Here is a 22,439-nt window from a genome sequence, read left to right on the forward strand (position 1 = left end):
TTCTTGTTTAATGAACAAACACAGACAAACAGTTCGATTTCTCCAAACACAAAGTGAGAAATTAAATCATTAAAATCCCTACTAATCCCAAGATTCAGGTATTTTCCCACAAGACAATTCAAAATACAAAATGTATACACATCAGTTCAATTTATTAGTCTTATCTAATACATCAGTGTATTTGCTCTTTAAAAGGAACACAAAATATAAAACTATAAAAAATGACCATGAAAATTATACACATTTTTTCAAAGCATGATTTTATATACGGATCTTTAAAAAGTGTGATTGATTTGTGCCGCAAAGAATCAATAGAAAATGTAAAAGGTGAAAAATGAACATGGATGCCAATACTCCCTGTTAACAGTTCTTTAAATATAAGAAGAATTAAGATGAATTACAATTTTATTTCTGCTGCTGTCAGCAGTACTTCTGTGATGGAATTCATGAATTTCACCAGGACTTTAAACTGAATAAATGTGTTACATTACTAACACTGTTATTTGATTCTAAACCACAGCTTGAGCATGCACACTTGAGAACACTTTACTTTTTGGCTTTAGTAATGACTTGCAAACACTCCCTCTTTTTAAAAACACTGGGGTAAAATACACATAAATTTACCATTTAAAAATGAACAATTTAGTAGCATTCAGTACATTCACAGCATTGTGTGATCCACAATGTTTTGTCCTAGAATATTTTTACTATTGAAAGGAAACCAGTACCCAATCAGACAGTCACTTCCTACTATTCCCTCTGCACAACCCTTAATCTTATTTCTCTCAATGGAATTGCCTATTCTGGATTATTTCATATAAATGGAATTGAATCCTACAACATGGGGCCTTTTGTGTATAGCTTCTTTCGCTTAGCATGTTTTTCAAGAAATACCATACCCTTTTGCAATTAAAATAAAGAAAACTATGTCAATCAGAAAGAAAAGAAGATACTTTGGAAACTAAATGACATCTGAGGTAAGTTAACAAGTCAGTGCAATTACCTCTCAGAATGCAATTCAAGTTTTCAGGATTGATTGGTGCTTAAACACTGCTCCGATGAACAATACATCTTCAACACTTTAAATGCAGCATAAAAGTCTTTAGAATTCATATCCACTGATTTAGTAATCATTTAAAGCAACGTATTTCATATGTCAGAGTTTTTAATCCTAGACTACTGGAATGTTGTAGGCAATCAAAACTATTCATTTCAAATCTCTAATAGGTTAACAGCTTTTTAAAGTTATTGGTTGATATAAAAGACATCCAGTTGACATAATTAAATATTCACTGGGTAATTTTACTCTTGAACAGATGTAGTAACCCATTATTGTTTCTATTTCTATGACTTGACTTCTTTTAATCAAATAATGTGATGAAACTTGAATACTGATAATTCTTCAACCCTACAAACTTGTGAGCTTTAAAAGAAGACTTTAAAAAAAACTAAGTTACTTTATCAAATCTGAACTTTCTTGACCAAGTGACAAAACATAGGCTGATCAGCAAAAGTTTCTGAAAACTCTATGTGCTTAATCTGGGTTTTTTGATCACCTGATCAGAAAATTGAAGTCATAGGATAAAACAAGAAACAATGGCAATTAATATGGAAAGAAGACTTCAATGGGAAAAAAAAAAAATCTAGGACAACAAAAGGCAGGATCTTCTTTTTTCAACTTTAATCTTTTGAACGAGAACAAATTATTGCTCCTGTTCTTGTATTAGACCACTGAATAAGAATTTAATAGTGTTACTCTCTGACTGGAAGGGGTATAGAAAGCTATCTAACTCTAGTCAGTTCCTCCACCACAAGGATGAAACAACACATATATCTACCTATTTACCTGTTTGAAGATCTGAGTAAAAAATTCTAATAATTTGTATTAGAAAAAGGGAAAAATTAAACCTGATAAATTTGCTTTTACTGAGAAAGGACAATTTGACCTGGTTAGTCAGTTAGTCTTAAAAGAGTTCAACAGAAATGCAGTTTTCTTTCTTTCAAACAAACAATTAAACACCACTACTACAACTCAGGTACTGGAGGATCATTTCTTATCATATTTACAAGCAAACAGGTTAATAATACGATTGGGGGATGCTTAAAATTCTACTGGTGTTAGTGAAAAAGAAACAGATTTCCATTACTTCTGCTGTCAGTTTGCTTCAGAAAATGCTTTTCTTCATAGTAAATAAGATGCTTCAGTACAGCATGTCAAAAATAAAAAATTATAAAATAGGAGATTCATCAATGAATTTTATTGTATTTCTACAGAGCATGTTCATGCATCATCCTTGTATGTAACTCGTTTCTACGTAGTTTATTAAATTAATTTAAAATCACTCCCCACATAACACATTGGAATGTCGAACATTCTGAATACAAAACGTCAGTTTTGAAATGTCCTAAGGTAAAACAGCACTTCAAGATGTATCTCCATTAGTATATCTCAACATGTTGTTTATTAAAATATACTTGGCCGATTTATGGAGATTTCATATACAAATAAATATATGTATAGACAATACATTTACAGAATTTTACAAATCACAGATGCAGCAAAATACTCCTGAAAACTCAGCAAAAGACTATATTTTTGCAAAGGATTTTCAGAGCAGCATTCTGCACTTGATTTCTATTAATACTTTGTTTCCTTTTGGTATTACCCAATAACTCATTCTAAAACACTTGTTAGGAATCAAATATTCTATGCAACGATATTTTCCAAAATAATTTCCCTACATCTGAATGTCCCTTCTCTTTATGCATTTGTAAACAACTGTGTCAGAACACATTGCTCTCACTCTAATACACTCATCAGTACCTAGGTTTTTTCATCCATACAATGCTAACTTAAAAGAAAGGTCTTACCTTTTGAACTTACTTAGTGCTTTTAAATCAAGGAAAAACAGTGTAAAAGATGACTTTAAAGGAAACTGTTCTTCCTCTTCCTTTATTTTACTTAAAAAGGACTTTACTAGTTGGCCTTTACTTTGTACACCTTATACTTTTTTGTTCAGAAATCAGATTTATATCAAAATCTTAAAAATATCACTGAATTACTTTAACCACAATGGATGAGTCACTGATAAACTGATTAAAGGCATGACTTACACATTCTTGCTTCCAAGACCTCACAGGCTTGTCAAAACTGCAAAGAGCTACATTTAGTTAACCAGCTAAATATACATCAGAGAAATTATTTCCATCAGAAGGCTCTGTCCAGCCTTTTGAAAGAATGAGGGATTTCTTTCTACTGTAATTCTTAACACTCACCTCTACAGGTTCCAATTAATCACTTTCCAGTGTGATGTGTCATGCATGATATATTTTTTAATGTTTCCAAAACTATCCCTTAGAAAATTTAAAAAATAAACTGTCTTTTTAGACTGGGATGCAAAACATGAAATCATGTTTTGCTTCTAAACACCAACACCTACATACAAATTGCCAGAAATTAAAAATCTATTAGCAGTGTTGTTGAATAAACTACCAAATCTGCAAGGATCCCAATCTTCAATGTTAAAGGATAGTTAATAATAGTAACAATATTCTTGGGACATGTAGCACAGGGTCAAAGACCAAAAGAGAGTCAGTATTACTGATAAATCAGAAACCCAATCTTTAATACCTCTTATTGATAGCACTGAAAGAATTACTACAGAATTCTTTTCAAATTTAATCCAGTATCTTTTTATATCTACCCCATTTATCCTAGAAATCTAATATGTTCACGAGTCTACAATCACTAAACAAGAGAATGAATGACGATAAGCTAACTGTTAGTGCTAATAAACAATCTGCAATTTACTTCGACCAGAAGAAACACTAGTGAAACACTAGTAATAAGTAAATTTAAAATACTAGTAAATACTAGCTTTTTAAAAAATGTCCAACAATCATGGTACCCAATGTATTAATATTTGTCATATGGCTGTAAGATCAAGACAACATATATCATTAAATTTAATCACTTAAGTAATACTAATAAATTACTATTACTCTTAATTTTGGGACTATACATGTAGGTACATACACACATGTATCTGTTCTAACAACGTATTACTCACGAGAAAACTGGGCATGTCCCAGGCTTTCCTCTAAATTCTCACGTTACCATGCATCAGAATCCTCTGGGGAGGCCTTTGTTACAAGACTACTGGTTCCCACCACAGAGTTTCAGATGCTGTAAGTCTGTGAAAAGGTCCAAAAATCTGCATTTTGAACAAATTCCCAGGTGATGCTGATGGTCAAGGGACCATACTTTGGGAAACACTACTCTTAAGTGATCTGTGAACCTCAGAAGCTAGAGTGAGGGAGAGAGAAGGAAAGAGGGACAGAGAGGGGGGAAAGAGAGGGAGAGAGAGAAAGAGGCAAGGACGGAGGGAGAAGGGGGAAAAGAAAGGTTGAGATTAAGCTAATAGGCAGTTCTGGGGATGAAGGCAGAGGAGAAAAGTGAATTCAGGTATTTCCTTCCTTCCTAATACTTGCCTTTATCTTGCTGGCTAGCAAAGACTAAGGAATCAATAAAGACCTCAAATGACAACATACTTGGCCAACACACAAACCTTTTCATGCTTAAAAGGCTAGACAGATTGTTCCCACTACAAGTTTTAGAAAAATACTATTGCCAGAAACTCTTCAGCCATTCAACAGCCCCAGGTGGGGCTACTTTAAAGAAGACACTGAAGGGGCAGAGAAAGCTAACTATTGAGTTTTCCGTATTAAATAAAAATAGTAATAATGTTCACCATTAAAACATGGGTGAGCAATGATAATCATCAAGCAACTCCTATAACATGCAGAAAACCGCACTATAGAAACAGTATGACTGTGTCTCAACTTTGTCAAACAAGGATGAATATTTTAAATGTAGGTTTTTTTCAAGTTACTGAGCCATATAAAGGAAAATATTAATTTTATTAGAACTTGAACAAATACTACACAAAGAAAACATTTTAACAAAATAATATGGTGGCATAACAAACAAAAAGAAAACAGCCAAAGATGTGTAAAAGAAAATAAAAGGTGAAAAATGGTAAATATCTCTGGATCTAGTGTGAAAATAAGGAGTCTAAACTTAAACGAACAAGGATTTTTAAAAAGCACAACCATAAAACAAAAAGTTAATGTTTGTGCTATCCTAACCAGACATATTCTTCAGCAAAACTTCAAGAGGCAGAATTATATTTTACAGTATTTGATATCTTACTTCTGACTTTTTCACAGAAATAGACTGTTTATGTAATTCAAATCTCACAGTTCAAAATGATAGTTTAAGTACTGAGAAATAAGTATTCTACTAGTTAAAATGACAGGTGAGGCAAAACAACTGATTAGTCTTCAATGCTGTATTTTTCAACTGTAATAAGGACTTGATCCAACCAAATCAGGTTTTAAGCAATTCAGAATTCTTTTGTAATGCCCAAAGAATGCCTCTTCCCAGCCCGAATGCCATATATGGGAATCAAGAATCTAGTTAACAATAGAGCACTCTTAGGGACAAAAGTAGGAAGAGAAGACAAAACAGAGTTTTGAAATTTTATATATAACAATGTAATTTGTAACCATTTCAGACTACCAAATGCCAGAAGTTACCTAAATTATTTAAGTACATGTCCCCATCTTTGCCATTTATTTCTTAATACTGATATATTCATTTTTTAAACTGACCATATCAGGTTAATGATAGCATAAATCGATTTGAAAACTATAATCAAATACCTCAAGAACAGGTCCTTGAAGATATTTCTGTTAAATTTTGATTTTTACATAAAGGTGCAATTCTTAACTTTTTTGGTAGAGAAGTGTATGGAATATTAACCTGGAAATGTTTTAAAGAGATTGTCAACCAAGACAGGCTTCTCTGCAGTTCATGATTGTCATCTTAAAAGGACAGCAAATGGCACATTTTTACATGTCTTAAAACAACATAATTGTGATTTTTATAAACACCAAAAGGCAAAAATTTTAAACACTTCTGAAAAAGGTTAAGCCCTTTGCACTGTGAATATCTGAAATTTATTCACAGAACATGCCCAACTCAAACTTAAAATGGGGCATACAGTCAGTTGTCCCTCAGTGTCTGCAGAAGATTGGTTCCAGGACTCCCTGCAGTACCAAAATTCACAGATGTTCAACTGCTTCATATAAAATGGCACAGTATCTGCACATAACCCATGCACACCTCCCATACACTTTATATCATCTCTAAACTATTAATAGTACCTAATGCAAAGACTGAAGGCAGGAGAAGGGGATGACAGAGCATGAAATGGTTAGATGGCATCACCGACTCGATGAACATGAGTTTTAGCAAGCTCCAGGAGTTGGTGATGGACAGGAAGCCTGGCACACGTTGCAGTCTATAGGGTCGCATAGAATCAGACAAGACTGAGCGACTGAACTGAATGTAATGAAAACACCATGTAAATAATTGTAAATATAATGTAGTAGTAGTGTAATGTTAGTTGTTCAGTCATGTCTGACTCTTTGCGACCCCATGTACTGTAGCTTGCCAGGCTCCTCTGTCCATGGAATTCTTCAGGCAGGAATACTGGAGTGGGTGGCCATTTCCTTCTCCAGGGGATCTTCCTGATCCATGGATCAAACCATGTCTCCTGCATTGCAGGCAGATACTTTACCGTCTGAGCCACCAGGAAAGCCCAAATATAATGTAAGTGCTATGTAAATAGTTGAAGATGAGTGGCAAATTCAAGTTGTGTTTTTTGGAATTTCATGGAATTTTTTTTTTCCAAACATTTTCCATCCTTTGATTGAATCCATGGATATCCAGATATGAAGGGTCGACTGTATTTTCTTCTCTCCAAATATCAAATTCCTAGCAAATATATACAATTTCAAATTAAATTCACAGGCTTTTTTTGGGTTTGATTTTGCTTTAACCTGTCATGTAACATATTGCTATGAGTCTTTGGATGTGGCATCTAATCAAAAAAAGGTGCAAATGGTAACTCTCTGTATGAGAGGTGTAAACACAAAAGGAGACAATATTTTTGTGGATTATTTTTAAAACACGATAAATGGCATTATCAACATCATTCACGATTTAAATATTATGTTTACATTACAGATCATTTCCATATCAACAATTATGTAACGGGAACACTAGAAAATAAAAATTTTATAATGTTTTTATGCAGTGCTTAAGCAACTGAATGTTTTATCTGAAGAGCCTATGATGTAAAAATCAGAATCAAAGTTTTGCTTTTTGAATGCATGGGTTGTAACCCACAGAAAATGAGGAGTAAATTGTTTGGTCAGGATCTTGTTAGTTTAAGAAGCAAAAAATGTAAGAACCAAAATATGCACACCATTAAAAATACTAATTCTGAAAATTATGTAGCCAAAAATTAAATCACCCTGTCCAGCAAGTTCCAAAAAATTCACACATTTCAAATATTAAGGCAACTTTTTCCCAACTAATCAGTACTTTATAAAAATATATGTCACTTCAAAACATTATATACATAGTGACAATAAATTTAGCTAGTTGTAATCTTTAATACATTAATAAGGTGTCACATATTACAAAGAAATTATACTAGGAGCTTGCATGTATGTGCAAGTGGAATTTGACTTTTTAAAGTACAGGTTTTAAAACTGAGCGAAGTGAACGTCCTTCTTTAGTGAGTTCTCGTGTCACGCACATACACGGCAGTGGGATCGCTTCCTCCCGCTTCTCTACAATGTTGTAACTGCACTTCTTCAGGTGGTCAGCCATGCTCAGGATGTCAGCAAACTTCCATTCATCGACAGAACAAAATGCAGTACTGAATCGCCATACCTAGAACAAAATTCTACTTCAGATTTAAACCAGCCAATTTATAAGAATTAAAACATGTTTCTTGCTCGAACTACATTCATTTCTGTTATAAGAAATAAGTTTCAGGTGGCTTGCTACAAAATTCGTTTTGATACAAATCTTTTTATTAAATATTTATAAGATAACTTCTATGACATTATGACTTTAAGAAATCTAATAACAAAAAAGAAAAAAACTTAGCATTAAAAAATCATATCCAACCTAGCTCATTAAGCAAGTTTTAATTTCTATAGAACATTTAGAGTCACTTCCTAAAATAACATATACTGTACTAGATTTTCATCCTACCCAAAGGACTATGTATATAGGAGATATTGATAATACAAGTGTTTTTTCTCCAAAAAAATGTCCATTACACCATATGAAGTATACTAAAAAACACTCTAGGATACTGTGCAGAGGAACCTTTCTCTTCACTATGTATAAATAGTAAAGGCATTTAGTAATACTGACGAATACAAGTACTTCAATGTTTTTGGAAATTTTTATAGAACTTTTTGTAAAATGAACAGTTCTTAATTCCATATCATTATAGAATGCATTTCTGGGAAAAAATGCACCTAAGAACTTTTGGAGAAGGCTTTCTTGACAAGATAAGGTCTGAAGAATAAGCAGGATATACCAAGGAGATGACGATCACAAGCTCCAGAAACAGGTTCCCAGGTCTGAATCCAAGGACAAGTTACTTAACCAGTTTTTTTTAATCCATAAATAGGGACAGTAGATTAAATAAACTAATAAAAGTGCACACTATCTACACATTTCAAGCATTCAAACGGACGTTTCAGGGACAGTGTACTCAAACACCTTAAAGCAAGAAGAAAACATTCAACAACTACTAGTAAATTCCATGGCTGGAATGGAAACTGAAGAGGCAACTAAGGACAAAATTATGAAAACTCTTAAATGTTTCATTAAGGAATCTGCCCCTAACCCAGGGCAATGGACAGACATTTTAAAAGTGTTTAAGCACTACAGCGTAAGAACTGTATTCAAGAAATTATTTACCACTCTACGTCTTCTACAGGCAATATGTTGGAGAGGGACTCAGTTGGAAACAGAAGCCCAGTAAGGAAGTGGCTGCTATAGTAACCCAGAATAGAGCGGCAGGCAGGACCAATCAGGGAAACAGCAGTAGAAAAGGGAAGTGAACCTGAGGGACGTCAAGAAGGGGGACAGCAGAACTGTGTGAATACCAGGAGAAGGGAATAAAGGGGGGAAAGGGGCTAACCTTAACTCCCAAATTCCTAGTTTAGGCCACTTAAGAGATGCTAATGCAACTTTCTGAGATTAAGAGGGGTAGAGAAATGGAGTAGGCTGGATAAGCTGAGTTTACTGAAGATAATCAAATGGAGATGTCCAGTAGGTGCCTATATATAATGACCTGGAATTCAGAGGAGAAAATGGCCAGGGATATACACATGTAAGCAATCTGTATAAATGATGGCAATTTAAACTCCACGAGTAGATGACATTTTCTGTAGTGACAGAATCCTCAGAAAATATTTCACCTCATAGATCAATACTAGTGGGCAAGGACAAAAAGGGACCATGCTCTGAGTGTCCCAGCCCAACGGCAGAAATACACCAAATCATGTAGTAAATGAAGACAAACACATGCTCACATATACACAGCAACTATAAAATTTTCTACATAAAATAATTAACGTGCTCAGTTACTGGTCAAAGTTTCAGGAGAGCACAGAAGCAGATGCAAAATTCTCAAAAACTGGAGCAATGAAAAAAAAACAAAACAAAACTGGAGCAATGAGTAAAAATAAGAGAAAACCTAAGGGTGGTAAAAACAAAGTACCCAGAAATATGACCCCTGTTCAACCAATATGAAGGTTATTAAAGTTTTTTGTACTTTATGAAATCAAAGTTTCATTTTATAAATGCTCTAAAATGAAAAAACACTTTCAATCAAAGACAGTTGTAATGCCTTCTAGTTTCTACTGGATAGTGCCTCAAACAGAAGCTGGCAAAAATAAGATATCACACAAGGAAAATGGTGGAGCTAGGCTTTGTTCCCAGACCTGCCTAAATCTCCTGGTCAAGCTTCCAATCTTCAACACACCCTTGTTCCGTGCTAAACCCACAGTCCCCACCACCACCAACAAATCCTACTGCCTTTATTTCACTGCAAGCCATCTCCACATCCATCCATTTTGTTTTCTATATCCCAAATTGACACTGTCAAACTGTGGTGATACAGAAGAAGATTCTTAAGAGTCCCTTTGACTGTAAGAAGACCTAATTAGTCAATCCTAAAGGAAATCAACCCTGAATACTCATTGGAAGGACTGATGCCAAAGCCCCAATACTTTGGCCACTTGATGTGAAGAGACAACTCACTGGAAAAGATCCTGATGCTGGGAAAGACTGAAGGCAAAAGGAGAAGTGGGCAGCAGAGGATGAGATGGTTGGATGGCATCACAGACTCAATGGACATGAATTTGGGCAAACCCTGGGAGATAGTGAAGGACAGGGAAGCCTGGCCTGCTGCAGTCTATGGGGCTGCAATGTGTCAGATGCAACTTAGGGACTGAACAACATACCCCAAATACTCCACTGGTCACCTGCTAGTAGGAGACTTTTTTTTTTCATGTCTCCTTGTTTAAGTTTTACTTGTAACAACCAAATTCTAAGAAAGAAAGGGCTAAGAATGTACAGAAGCTGCCAACTGCAAGCAATTAAAAAGAAACCTTCTCCTTGATTCCTCCATCATCCTACAGTGCAAATGTTTCAGATGGAGCCCAAATTAGAAAGAAGGTGGTTAATATGGACTCAAGCAAAGGGAGTTGTTTCAGAAGAAGTAGGAACAGAACCCCTCAACTGAAGAACTACAAGTGGCCTCTGTCATATGACATTAGAATCTAGTTCTAGGATGTCTGCAGTAAATATGTGATTATGACTAACAATTCTAACAATGTATTCACATTTTTATTAATTATCTTTATAAAAAAGTTTGTCATCATACTGAATTATTTTTAAGGATGGTCAATTTCACAATGGGTTTCCCAGGTGGCGTTAGTGGTAAAGAACCTGCGTGTCAGTGCAGGAAACATTAAGAGACACAGGTTTGATCCCTGGGTCAGAAGATCCCCTGGAGGAGGGCACAGTAACCCACTCCAGTACTCTTGCCTGAAGAATCCCATGGACAGAGGAGCCTGGCGGGCTACAGTCCATAGGGTCACAAAGAGATGGACATGACTAAAGCAACTTAGCATGCATGCACGCAATTTCACAACAAGGATGATCAATTTCACAGCAACAACATTATTAACTGCCTATTATATGTCAAATATGGGGTTGATACAATTAAATGACACCAACCTTTTCTTTTATCTGCCATGACGAATTTCCTTCTGGATACTTCTTTTTCCCCCACTGAAGTATGACCATTCCACGAGACTGGAGAAGACTGCCACACACATCCCTCATTAACTTGGATACACATGAGAGCTGGCATAAGCTGAAGCCATCGAGAAATCCTGCAATATGTTGCAGGACTTCAAAAGGAAGACTACTTAGATGGTCACTATGTAAACCCAGCACACAGTTTCTAGCAGGCTCTACTAACACTGTAGATACAGACGGCTGAACTCCAAATGACCGCAAATGGTGGTCATGTATAATCTTTGCTCCTTGTGTTGATGGACAAAATCTACGCTGTGAATAGGTACAACCGTAATATGCTAAAGGACACCTCTGTTCCATCCAGCCATTGAGTCCAGCATGAATGTCACCATGCACGTTCTTAAAATGTGATGAAAATTCTTTTCTTCTAAATAATTGTCCACAAACAAATGTAAACATTGGACGCTGCTTGGGCTGGTACCTAGCGACACATTCCAATACTAAGTCCAGCCCCAGTGTCTGAAAAGGGCTTGGATTTGAAAGCTGTGGGTTGGCATGATCACAAGCTGAAGCTGAAGCTATTTCCCCAACCATTGTATCTGTAGCTAAAATGGTAGATGGAAGTGAAAAAGTCTGAGTCCCAAAGTCAACATGATAAACATCAGCCATGCGACTATCAGATATACCCCTCCCACCTGGAGAATCTCCTAGACAAAACAGTAATGCTGCTGTGATTAGATCTATTCCTTGGAGACCCATTGGATCTTCCGCAACTTCCAAATCTGATGTATCTACTGCTTTATCTTCCTTTGGTTTAGACCAACATGAATTCGAAAGAAATTTGAATGAAGGAGGGTGACTGAAAGATAAGACATCCACATTCCGTAGGTCCCCTAAGTCTACTTTTTTCCAACACAAGTCTTCATCATCATCTGGCACGAGGATATGCTGAACCGTGCCATTAGGCAAAGCATTAGGTGGTATTACTTCCCGAACTTGTGCTGCTACTAAAAGTGAACTAGAAGGTTCTGAAGAGCCACCTGATGCTACACATTCTCCATTTGTTAAGTTACTTTGTTTTGAGTCAGTATGTAAATCCTGGTTCTGCTCAATGACCTGTGCACATATATCTTCCAAAGGAAAGCCATTACAAAGAGCAGAAGTGCCATAAGAACTGGCATTAAAGTCACATAATAAATCACTTGAACCATTTTGTTCCAACTGGGCATTCTGACTCGTGTCCTTATGGTCAATTCCACCTACTGCTCCCATCTCATCCTCATAAAGATGGTCCTGGTCTTTCTGGTTTCTATTCTGTAAGCCTTCCCTGGCTTTTTGCTCTTCATTCATTTCATTTAGGGAAGCACAAAGACTCGTACTTAGCATGCCAATGTCTCTTGTAGCAGTATTCAGAATATCTAAAGCAGCAGCCAAACTTCGGGTTGTTTCAACAGTAGCTTGATAAAGTGCACCATAAGATTCTTCATCAACTGACACCAAACCATTAGTATGTGGTATTTCTGAGACACTTGGTTTAACTGAGATCTGTTCTCTAGGTTCTGACACTTTATCAGTTGCTTTTGACATCATGGTGGCTACTTTGAGAGATTCTAAGAGCATCCGTTGGTCTTGAAGGGCCAAGGCCATGTCTAATTGTGCCACTTCATCAACATCTCTGCTTAGATTTTCATATGATTTCCGGTCTGCATAACTAACTGGCCATCGGTTCCATTCCATGGTACAGCACACCACACTTGCAGGGCACGTTTCTAGATGTTCAGCAACTTTATTTCGAGCCATTGTAAATGGACATCCAAAGTCACTATTTAAGCAAGGCACTCGTTCAAATGGACATAAAAGTCGATGCTCATCAGCCTTACATGCATGGAAAACTGCTCCACAAACCAATGGACAACCAATCAAGTCACAGGAAATCCCAGGCTCTGGTCTTGTCATACATCGTCTACTGACACAATTAACGCAGTGCGAATGCTGCAGCTCCTCCTCCATGATGGCCAGTCCAGCTCTGGTTATTGAGATGGAAAAGAAATAAGATGTTAGGCAAAAAGCAGTTGGTTTTTAAAACAATGTTTTAAGAATAAAAATCAAATCATGAAGGTATATTGGCTTACACGGAATGAAATATATAAAATAAACATTTAACGAGTTTATTTTACATATAATTGATCTATCTTGAACCGACTTAAGAAATCAACTCAAGAAGTCAAAAATTCATTTTTACATAACACATAACAATCTGCTCAAAAGGCCAAACGTTTCAAAATATAATACTTAAATTCTAGTACATTGTTTAGTATATAAATTAATGTCAAAAACAAGTTAATACATATTTAACTTCCAGATTTCAGAGAACACTTGTATCTTTTTACTTAATTAAACTGATTATAATGTACCCCACATTGCACAGACCTCATCATATTCCTAAAATAATCTAAATTTCATGAAAATACTTAACTAGAATCTGATTAGAAGTTTTCTTTATATTCTTTCTAAATACATAAATTCAGATTTCAGCTATTGACCTCTCCTTCTACATATGCCTTAAGAAATTCTCTAACAAATCAAGAGAGTAAGCCTTATTATTAATAAAACATAGAGGGCACTTAACCAAAAAATATAAGTTCTAGCTCCAGTTCTGTGACAGTGGGCAAATCACTTACTTCTGAGGGCCATGGTTTCCATTCTCAACACTTATTTATTGCTTAACTGCCATGTACCATGTGTTTGGTATGGCAATATAAAGATTAGGAGACACAGTGCCACTTTTCAAGGAGCTACAGCACAAGATCAGAGATGAAAGTAAAGTCATGCCACTTTTTAATATGATTAACACGACAGAGAAAATAATCAATACGAGAAGAGAGTAGAGAAGAATTCACAGCAGTCTTGAAAGATGAGAAGTCTTAAGCATAGGAGGGTAGGGTTAGAAAGGAAGAAGGGTATTCAATGCTGAAGTAACAGCATATGCAAATACAGAACGCAAAAACTGGCAAAACATGCTGAGGGGCCCTCAAGTCTCCCAGTGTTGTTGGCTCACAGGTGACATGCAAAGTACCTGTGAGAGATGAGGCCAGACAGGAATAAGACAGATCACGGAAAGTGTGCTGTATGTTATTCTAAAGCGTTCAGACTTCAAGTAGTTAGAAATCACTGAGGATTTTAAGCAAATAAATAGCAGCCATAAAATAACATGAAAGGATTACAGATAACTAATGGTTTTCCCTGCTTTTATCAAGAAAAGTTTTATACACAGAGAAAGCAATGCCACAATACACCGATTTAAATTATAATTACTAAGCCTATTCAATGTCTTCTTTTCTGTAAATCTTCAACTTCTTTAATGGCTTGTTCCTATTAGCAGCAAAAACTTAGAAGACTATTTCTTCTTTAAACCCTAAGTAATAAAGCAGTATCTTGCTTTTGCTACTACGTTGTTCCTATTCACTCAAGCTTTCAAAAGAAAAGCAACAAATAAACAAAGCCTGTTAACGTCCCATGTACTCTTCAGCCCTCTAACATGGCTTTATTTTTACAACCACTCATTAAAACCGCTGCATCAAGATTCCCAGTGCTAAATTCAAAGGGCATTTTTTCCAGACCTCATCTTTTTAGCCATTACATCACTTTGTTGACTAATTCCTCCTCCTTTCCGAACTACTATCTTTCTTTAGTTTCTATGATCTCACATTTCCCTGCTTTTCCCCCTATTTCTGGTTATTCCTTAATCTTTTCTTCTAAAATATTTCTCTTCTTCAAGGATCCATGTTCTTTCTGGTTCAATCTATACATTCTCCCTGCTTTTCCCCCTATTTCTGGTTATTCCTTAATCTTTTCTTCTAAAATATTTCTCTTCTTCAAGGATCCATGTTCTTTCTGGTTCAATCTATACATTCTCCCAGGGTGCTCTCAATTTCTCACAAGCTTCAATTGCCATTTATATGCTGAAAACTTATCTGTACCTCCTGCCCAGATCCCTCGTCCAAACTTCAGATCTCTACAGCTACGTACTTACTATATACCTCCACTTGCATATGGCACAGGTAACTCACCTCAAAATTCCCCAAATTAATAATTTCCTGGATAAGAAGCCAATTTTTAGCCTATTTTCTTCACTTCAGTGCATACGAGATTGCTAGCTCTTTCAATATTTTTTTCCATAAATTCAAATCTTGCATCTAGGTGGCTAATGTAAAATAATTATTCCCCAGATAGCTATTTCTTTGTCTCTAGGACAGACTTAATTTTCCTCAAACTCAAATAGCAAAAGTTTTTTTTTTTTTTGCTATTTGACAGAGTTTTTGTTGATTAAGCAGCAAAGTTCTGAGTTGATATTATGGTATGTACTGATGCCAGGGACAGAAGAAAACAAGGCACACATTTATCAACAAAACTACATTTTAAAATGTTTTTAAAAGTTACAAATTATGAATACTTCTGAATGTTTATCCCTATGAAATTTAAAGCCAAGGAAATGACCTATAAATTAAAGATATACTGCTAAAGGGGTCAAAATAGAACAAATGACAGGCTACTGATGACATCTGTAACTTATGCAGAGAAACTTTAATAAGAAGACAAATTTTACTGAATGATTAGATTGTGAAAACAGCTGCAGCTTTCTTATTTTGCAACAACTAGACTGAGTTCATCTCACATGCTGAAGGTTATAAACTTGACTGTTACTAAGAGAGAAACCTAAAAATACAAGCAGTTCCAACAGAAGTGACCAATGCTCTCAGAACTAATAGGAACACTTTATGTTACATGCACATCACATGACCACACCAGACAGAACACATCTCAAAACATCCCTTAATTCAGATGTGTTTAAAATAGCAACTGTTACAAACAACTGAGTTAATGCATAACAGCAACAACTTTAAAAGGCTGAAGTAGAAGGCTCTCAAGGTTCAAAATAAATAGACTCCTCCACACTATTCCTCCTTTGGACAAATGTTTAAAAAAATAATAAAAACAAGTATCCACAGCGGTAAGTCCATAACATTTATTATTTATTGAAGTAGGCTTAAAGGAAAAAGGAACATTAACTAGGTACTCTATCCTTCTTGGTATTAATATATACCATGTTAATGTCACTTAATCCTTGTAACAGCCCAGAGAAAACTGAGGTACAGAAGGGCTAAGTGACTTACCCAAGGTCATCTACCTAGTAAGTGGCAGAGCTAGGACTGCAATCTATATCTGATCAATATATATGGACAAAAACAGATATGCTTACTTACAAAAGTTTAAGAAAATAAGACAGCACTTCAGTAACCAGTGATGCAATTTTAAGATGTTATTTGAGGAATGGAGGTTACACAACTTTGCTTTGCTTGTAGTTTATCCCAGCACTTAATCACTCTTGTGGTCAAGAAAGTCTTCTTGGTCCTTTCTAATTATAATAGCACATTACTTTGCTTTGAACATTAGTGTTTTACTAAATTATTTTTTTAAAAACTTACATATGTAATGCTCAATATAAATGTACAAAACAGTACAAATTTACTGTTTGTAAACTGAGCTGTTTACACAAAACAGTTATACCAAGAAGCAATCAAGTTTAAGTCAATTTTACAATTAAATATATTAAGAAATAAGATTTTTAAGAATGCACTAGACAATACCCAAAGAGTATTCTCAGGTATTCTTTCAAAATTTAAAACTTTCAGATCCATCCTCTTTCAAAATCGCTATTATCAAATTAAATATGCCTCCAAAAAGTATTTCACAATCGCTCAGGAATTCTATGAAACAAGTTTAAAATGTTGATTCCTGATTTATCAGTTGAACAGTGACACAGCAGGTCCGGCAGAAAACATATTGTTACAACTGAGCTTCAAGCTCAAGATGAGCTTAATTTAAAACTCCCCAATATTAAGTTTTTTAAAAAAACTCTAAACCAGAATCTTAATCTTCCAAATAACATATCTATTTACACTTAAAGTTGAATGACTGGAAAAAGTTTCATTAGACTGCAAAATACTGTAAATGATTAAATGCTTTACAATAGTTTCAATTTTCTCCAACAGAAATTCTAGGCCAACTCATAATCTGTGGCTGACAAGTAATCCATAAAAACAATTTTAAGACATGGCATTTGCCCATACAGTGAAATGAGATCTTGTTATTTAAGGCTATTTCTAGACATAAAGATATTGCCTTCAAAAAAGAATTATTTTTCCAAATTCATTACAATACGTAGATAAATAAAGAACTGCAAATTAACTTGATTTTAAAATATGCTAAATCAAGTCATCCAAATATTCAACACAACTTGCTGCCTCAGGCTGATCTTAAGGTCTGCCTCTGACTCACAGACAGACAGACACAGATACGGACACACACACACATACTCTCTCTCTCTCCTCCCCCCTTCCTGTTGTCTCAAATCTTTATCAGCTTAAATGGTACTTTTCCACATACGCAAAGGCAAGGTAAGACACAGATTCCATATACTCATGTGTTCATCACACACAGCATTTTTCCTTGGTAATACCAGTCATGTTGCTCTTGCTGTTTAGTCACTAAGTCATGCCTGACTCTTTCATGACCCCGTGGACTGTAGTCTGCCACGCTCCTCTGTCCATGGGATTTCCCAGGCAAGAATTCTGGAGTGAGTTTCCATTTCCTTCTCCAGGGGATCTCCAGTGTTCCTTGTATTCAAGATTGTGCCTTAATTAGAGCCTCGTTTATTAATATGAGTGAAATTATTATAGTACAAGAAATAACCAAATGGATTCCAAAACAATTCTTGATCCATGGAAAGCTACATACATCATAAAAACATGCTTTATAAATCTATTATTAGTCAACCAGATTGAGTCAAAATCAAAAATTACTTCATTGTACCTTCTACAAAAAGTCAAAAGTATTCAAATATTTACTGAGCATCTAGGGCATATGTTCCAGGCATTATATGTGGAATAAGCTAAACTGTCCATCAAAAAAAGCAAATCAAAGGGAAAAATAAAGAAAATTAATTTCAATCTTCCATTGTTTAAAAAATAATAACAAAAGGCACAGAAGGAAATGTTTAACTGTATATTTTCTTTAACTTTTTAATGAATCCTGCAGTCTGGTTAGTTTACTGACTATAGAGGGATGCAATTCAAAAAGAAAAGCAGAAATCAAGGTCTCCACATGTGTGCAGGTGACTGAGTACGCAGAGGGTGAGGAAAGGAAGTGTCATAAGTCTACTTCCTTAATATTACAATATGATATTAGACCTTTACTGACAAAGGTCCGTATAGTTAAAGCTATGGTTTTCCCAGTAGTCATGTATGGATGCGAGAGTTGGACCGTAAAGAAAGCTGAGTACCAAAGAACTGATGTTTTTGAACTGTGGTGTTGGAGAAGACTCTTGAGAGTCCCTTGGACTGCAAGGAGATCAGCCCAGTCCATCCTAAAGGAAAGCAGTCCTGAATATTCATTGGAAGGTCTGATGCTGAAGTTCCAATACTTTGGCCACGTGATGTGAAGAACTGACTCATTGGAAAAGACTCTGATGCTGGGCAAGACTGAAGGTAGGAGGAGAAGGGAATGACAGAGGATGAGACGGTTGGATGGCATCACCAACTCGATGGATATGAGTTTGAGTAAGCTCTGGGAGTTGGTGATGGGCAGGGAAGCCTGGCGTGCTGCAGTCCATGGGATTGCAAAGAGTCGGACATGACTGAGCGACTAAACTGAATGATATTAGATTAAAAAAAAATTCCACTGAGACAATAAAATGTTGCTTCACTGAAAGGCTGAAATGGAACTACAGACAGACAGACTGGCTCATTAGTTAACCAGGAAGTCTATGACTGAAATTTCATATTTAGCAATCAGTTTTAACTCCTCCAGAGCAAGTCCCATGCTTACTGCATAGTCAGAGGTGCTACTGCACAATAAATACAAACATTGCTGCTGATTTACTGATAGGTGCACTCAGTTTGAAAGGCCATAATAAAAATATAACCTCAATTGGATATTTTACTTTATTGGTATAAAAAGGGGGGCTGGGATGACTAGCCAAGACTGAAAAATCCAAGATCATTAAACTCCCATCTCAAACTACCTGGCCTACTGATGAGTTCAAAATGGCTAAACTGGTTACACTGTATACATTCTTTTATTAAATTTTGGTTCTGACTTTTTTTTTTAATAGAATGATGACCTAATTATGTGGAATTTTGTTTTCAAGTTTTTACCCTTCCAGTTATGATATAATCAAAACATAAATCTTGCATTTCTAAATACGGTCATAGGTAACATCTCAAAGTGAAAATCCTAACTACTTGAAATTGTTCTCCACTAAATAAACAAAAGAAATTACTACAGACTTATATCAGAAATTAAAATAACAAATATTAATATTTAATATTCATACCAGAACCTATTTGAGTTGATACTCAGATAAAAATAATCCACCAGAATGGTGGAACTCAACTTATTACAACGGGCAGCATGGAACAGGGGAATGGGCTTCCAAGAACTCAGCTTTGTGACCGTGATGTAATTACTGTACTGTGAAAACCACCTTGTACTCTACAAAGGTTGGTTATAATTATTAGCGTGTCCAGTACGACACAAACAAGTATTGCTCAGAAGACAGATCACTTTACACAACAGACACACACACATGCACAAAACTTTATCTATATATATATATTTCTATATCAGGGCATTTATACTTATAAAGTTTATTAAAAACAATCATATGAGGATCTAATGCTAACATTACCCACTCTTAAAAAAAAAAGACAAACCTTTTTGGAAAAAGATTTCCAAAGACTGGGTTGTAATTGAGGCATGCTTATCTTGTATTTAACTATTGAGCTACCCATAGTGTAAAAACCACTAGTCCAAAGCCAATCTCACTTATTTCATCAAAAATAAATTTGAAATTAAATAATATTTTATAGCCTTTTGACTGAAGACTTGAACATTAATAAATTCTACAAATACCATGTCATTCCAAAGCATGTGCTAACTTCTTTTAATGAAACAAGCAGTCATGGTAACTTAGTTACAAGAGTTACCAAAACCACCCCAAATAGCATAAGGCTTATGCCATTAAAAGCCACATTTTAGTAACACAGCCTATCAAATAGTAAACACACATGAAACAAGACCTATTTTGGTGACCTTAAAGCACCTCTCTAACTATATACAGTATCCCAAAATATGTACTATTTTTCTTTAATAGCATATTAGGACATTTTGTTTATTAAAAAAAAAAAAAAGTCTCCAATGCTAGCCATACAAAAGTACTGGATTGAAATTAAATACCTAGTACACTTGGAATGCATAAAAGTTTGCCTATATCGGAAACTTCAGTTCTCTGATAACACTCTCAAAACTCCACCCACTAACAATTCCAGAATCACACATACACAAAAGAGCTATGTCACCGCATTAAAATGCCAAATAAAAACAAATGAGCAACTTAAAAAGTTAGCAAAACATCATGTTATCCCCGATTAAACTTCTGTAGTAAGAAACAGTGACTAAGCATAAAGAACATGATTCAGCGAAAACTGTAAACTGAAAACCTGATCCCTTAGGAAAACCCTCATCTTACATTTTATGCTACTCTCTTCCCTCTTGGCTGTCAACAACTCTGGAAAAGCTTAAAAGGTATGAGGAAATGCAAAATCTGTTAATAGAATTTCTAGGACTCTAAAGGACACAAAAATGGATTGAAATGTAGCAAACAGAAATTAAAAGCTTAGAAAGCTTGGGGTTTTGTATGTAAAGTTTTAAGTTAATCTACACTGATACCAGAATGCCCATAAATAACTTCATCTTGGATCCGAGTCAACAAAGTAATTATGGAATAAAAGGTCAATTCCTTCCCAAGCATCTTTTATCCAAGACTTACGACATGGCTCAGAAAGAAAAACAAGACACAGGGAGAGCGGGGAATGGAGTACTAGAACCATGATAAACAAAACGCTGTTCTGGCTCTATTCTCTAAATACACGCGTAAAAAAACGCGCTCAAAGGAGATTACTTTGAATTCAACGTGCACGCTATGCTACCTTCCCAGCAATGCACTTCCACGAGACAGGACACAAACAACTTGGAAATGGTCATATCCCTCAGACCTATAAAATCAGGATATTCCTCTTAAACAAGGACTGAGGCTAAGACTAAGATCCTCTCACTTCCATGAATGGAAAAGTTACCAACTTCACTCATCCCGTGGAGACAGTCTGCGATGCCTCTCAGCATTACTTTCACCCGTCTGTTCCCAAACAAAGCAAGTTTCTAATCTGCAAAAGGGAAGAGAAGCCGGGTTTTCGAGGATCTTAGGGCTTCCTAAGTTTAACTCTGGCTTCTCCCCACCTACCCTCACCCACAGACCCGCGAGCCCGGGTGGCACCGAGGGGTCGGCCCGCGGGGTCTGAGGCGCCATTTGCCGGCGGCCTCCAGGGCCGGCCGGGCAGCGGGCTGGGCGCAGAGGCCAAGCCGCCGCCGCCCTCTCGCCGCCAGGACCCGGCCTGGGACTCGCGGAATCCCTGTGAGGCCGTGTTTACTCCGCCCCAGGCCCGGCCGGGCCCGCCCGCCGCAACGCCGCCTCCGGCTCGGCCGCCGCCTCTGCCCTCGGGCACAGCCCGGGCCGCGCCAGCCTCCCGGGCAGACTGCCCCCGACACTCACCGGCCGGCCCGGCCGAACCGCGGCCCAAATCCCGGCTGCCGCGGCCGCCGTGCCCAGCTGCTCCCCGCTGTCCCGGCGCCGCTCCGCGCCCCACACACCCGTGCAACCGGCCTCCTGCTCGCCCCTCTGCCCCACCGGGCCGCCGGCTTTTCTCCCCTACTCCTCCTCCTCGGCCTCCTATCCGGGCGCCGGTCCTCTCCGCGCGCCCCGCCCCGCTCCGCTCCTCTCCGCTGTGCCCCGCCCACCCAGCCCAGACGGGATCTGTGGCAAGTCGGGCGGAGACGCGCGCGCCGAGCCTGCCGGGGGCGCGCACGCTGAGCTCCCACTGTCACTCGCCCTCCTCCCCGGAAGGGACGTGGCAGGAGGGTGTGGTCTGGAGTCAGAACTCGCTGGGTTCCGCGCGTTCAGCTTGCGGCGGGGGGGTGGTTCCAGCTGGACTCCACGTGACTTCTGCCCTGCAAGTCTACCGAATCCTGTTCGATATTAGAAGCTTGTATTCCTGAACGGAATCCTAGGCACGCAGTTTTGGAATTCAGGAAACAGACCCAATTGAAAGTGACTACT

At 37.0% G+C, this 22,439-nt stretch overlaps 1 protein-coding gene across 3 annotated transcripts; it reads right to left on the reverse strand.

Moving 5' to 3' along the window:
- Positions 1–135: 135 nt before the first annotated feature.
- Positions 136–22,005, reverse strand: FBXO30 (F-box protein 30). Of its 3 annotated transcripts, XM_005211023.5 has the most exons (4): positions 21,876–22,005; positions 21,407–21,489; positions 11,183–13,232; positions 136–7,807 (listed from the first exon to the last, which is right to left on the reverse strand). In XM_005211023.5, the coding sequence occupies exons 3-4, from the start codon at positions 13,214–13,216 to the stop codon at positions 7,604–7,606; spliced, it is 2,238 nt and encodes a 745-aa protein (XP_005211080.1). In that variant the 5' UTR covers positions 13,217–13,232; positions 21,407–21,489; positions 21,876–22,005; the 3' UTR covers positions 136–7,603. The 3 variants fall into 3 exon arrangements, with proteins under 3 accessions (XP_005211080.1, XP_005211079.1, NP_001192596.1); XM_005211022.5 differs by lacking the exon at positions 21,407–21,489; NM_001205667.1 differs by lacking the exons at positions 21,407–21,489; positions 21,876–22,005 and having other exon boundaries at positions 6,871–7,807; positions 11,183–13,216.
- Between the last annotated feature and the right edge of the window lie 434 nt (positions 22,006–22,439).

Source organism: Bos taurus, chromosome 9 (genome assembly GCF_002263795.3).
Source record: "Bos taurus isolate L1 Dominette 01449 registration number 42190680 breed Hereford chromosome 9, ARS-UCD2.0, whole genome shotgun sequence".
Taxonomy (NCBI): domain Eukaryota; kingdom Metazoa; phylum Chordata; class Mammalia; order Artiodactyla; family Bovidae; genus Bos; species Bos taurus.

Excerpts from the sequence above, each read along its gene's own strand:
- FBXO30 (XM_005211022.5), bottom strand. The coding sequence starts at position 13,216 with ATGGAGGAGGAGCTGCAGCATTCGCACTGCGTTAATTGTGTCAGTAGA. Across the intron at positions 7,808-11,182 it reads CATGGCAGATAAAAGAAAAG|GTATGGCGATTCAGTACTGC; the intron begins GTTGGTGTCATT and ends ATTTTGTTCTAG.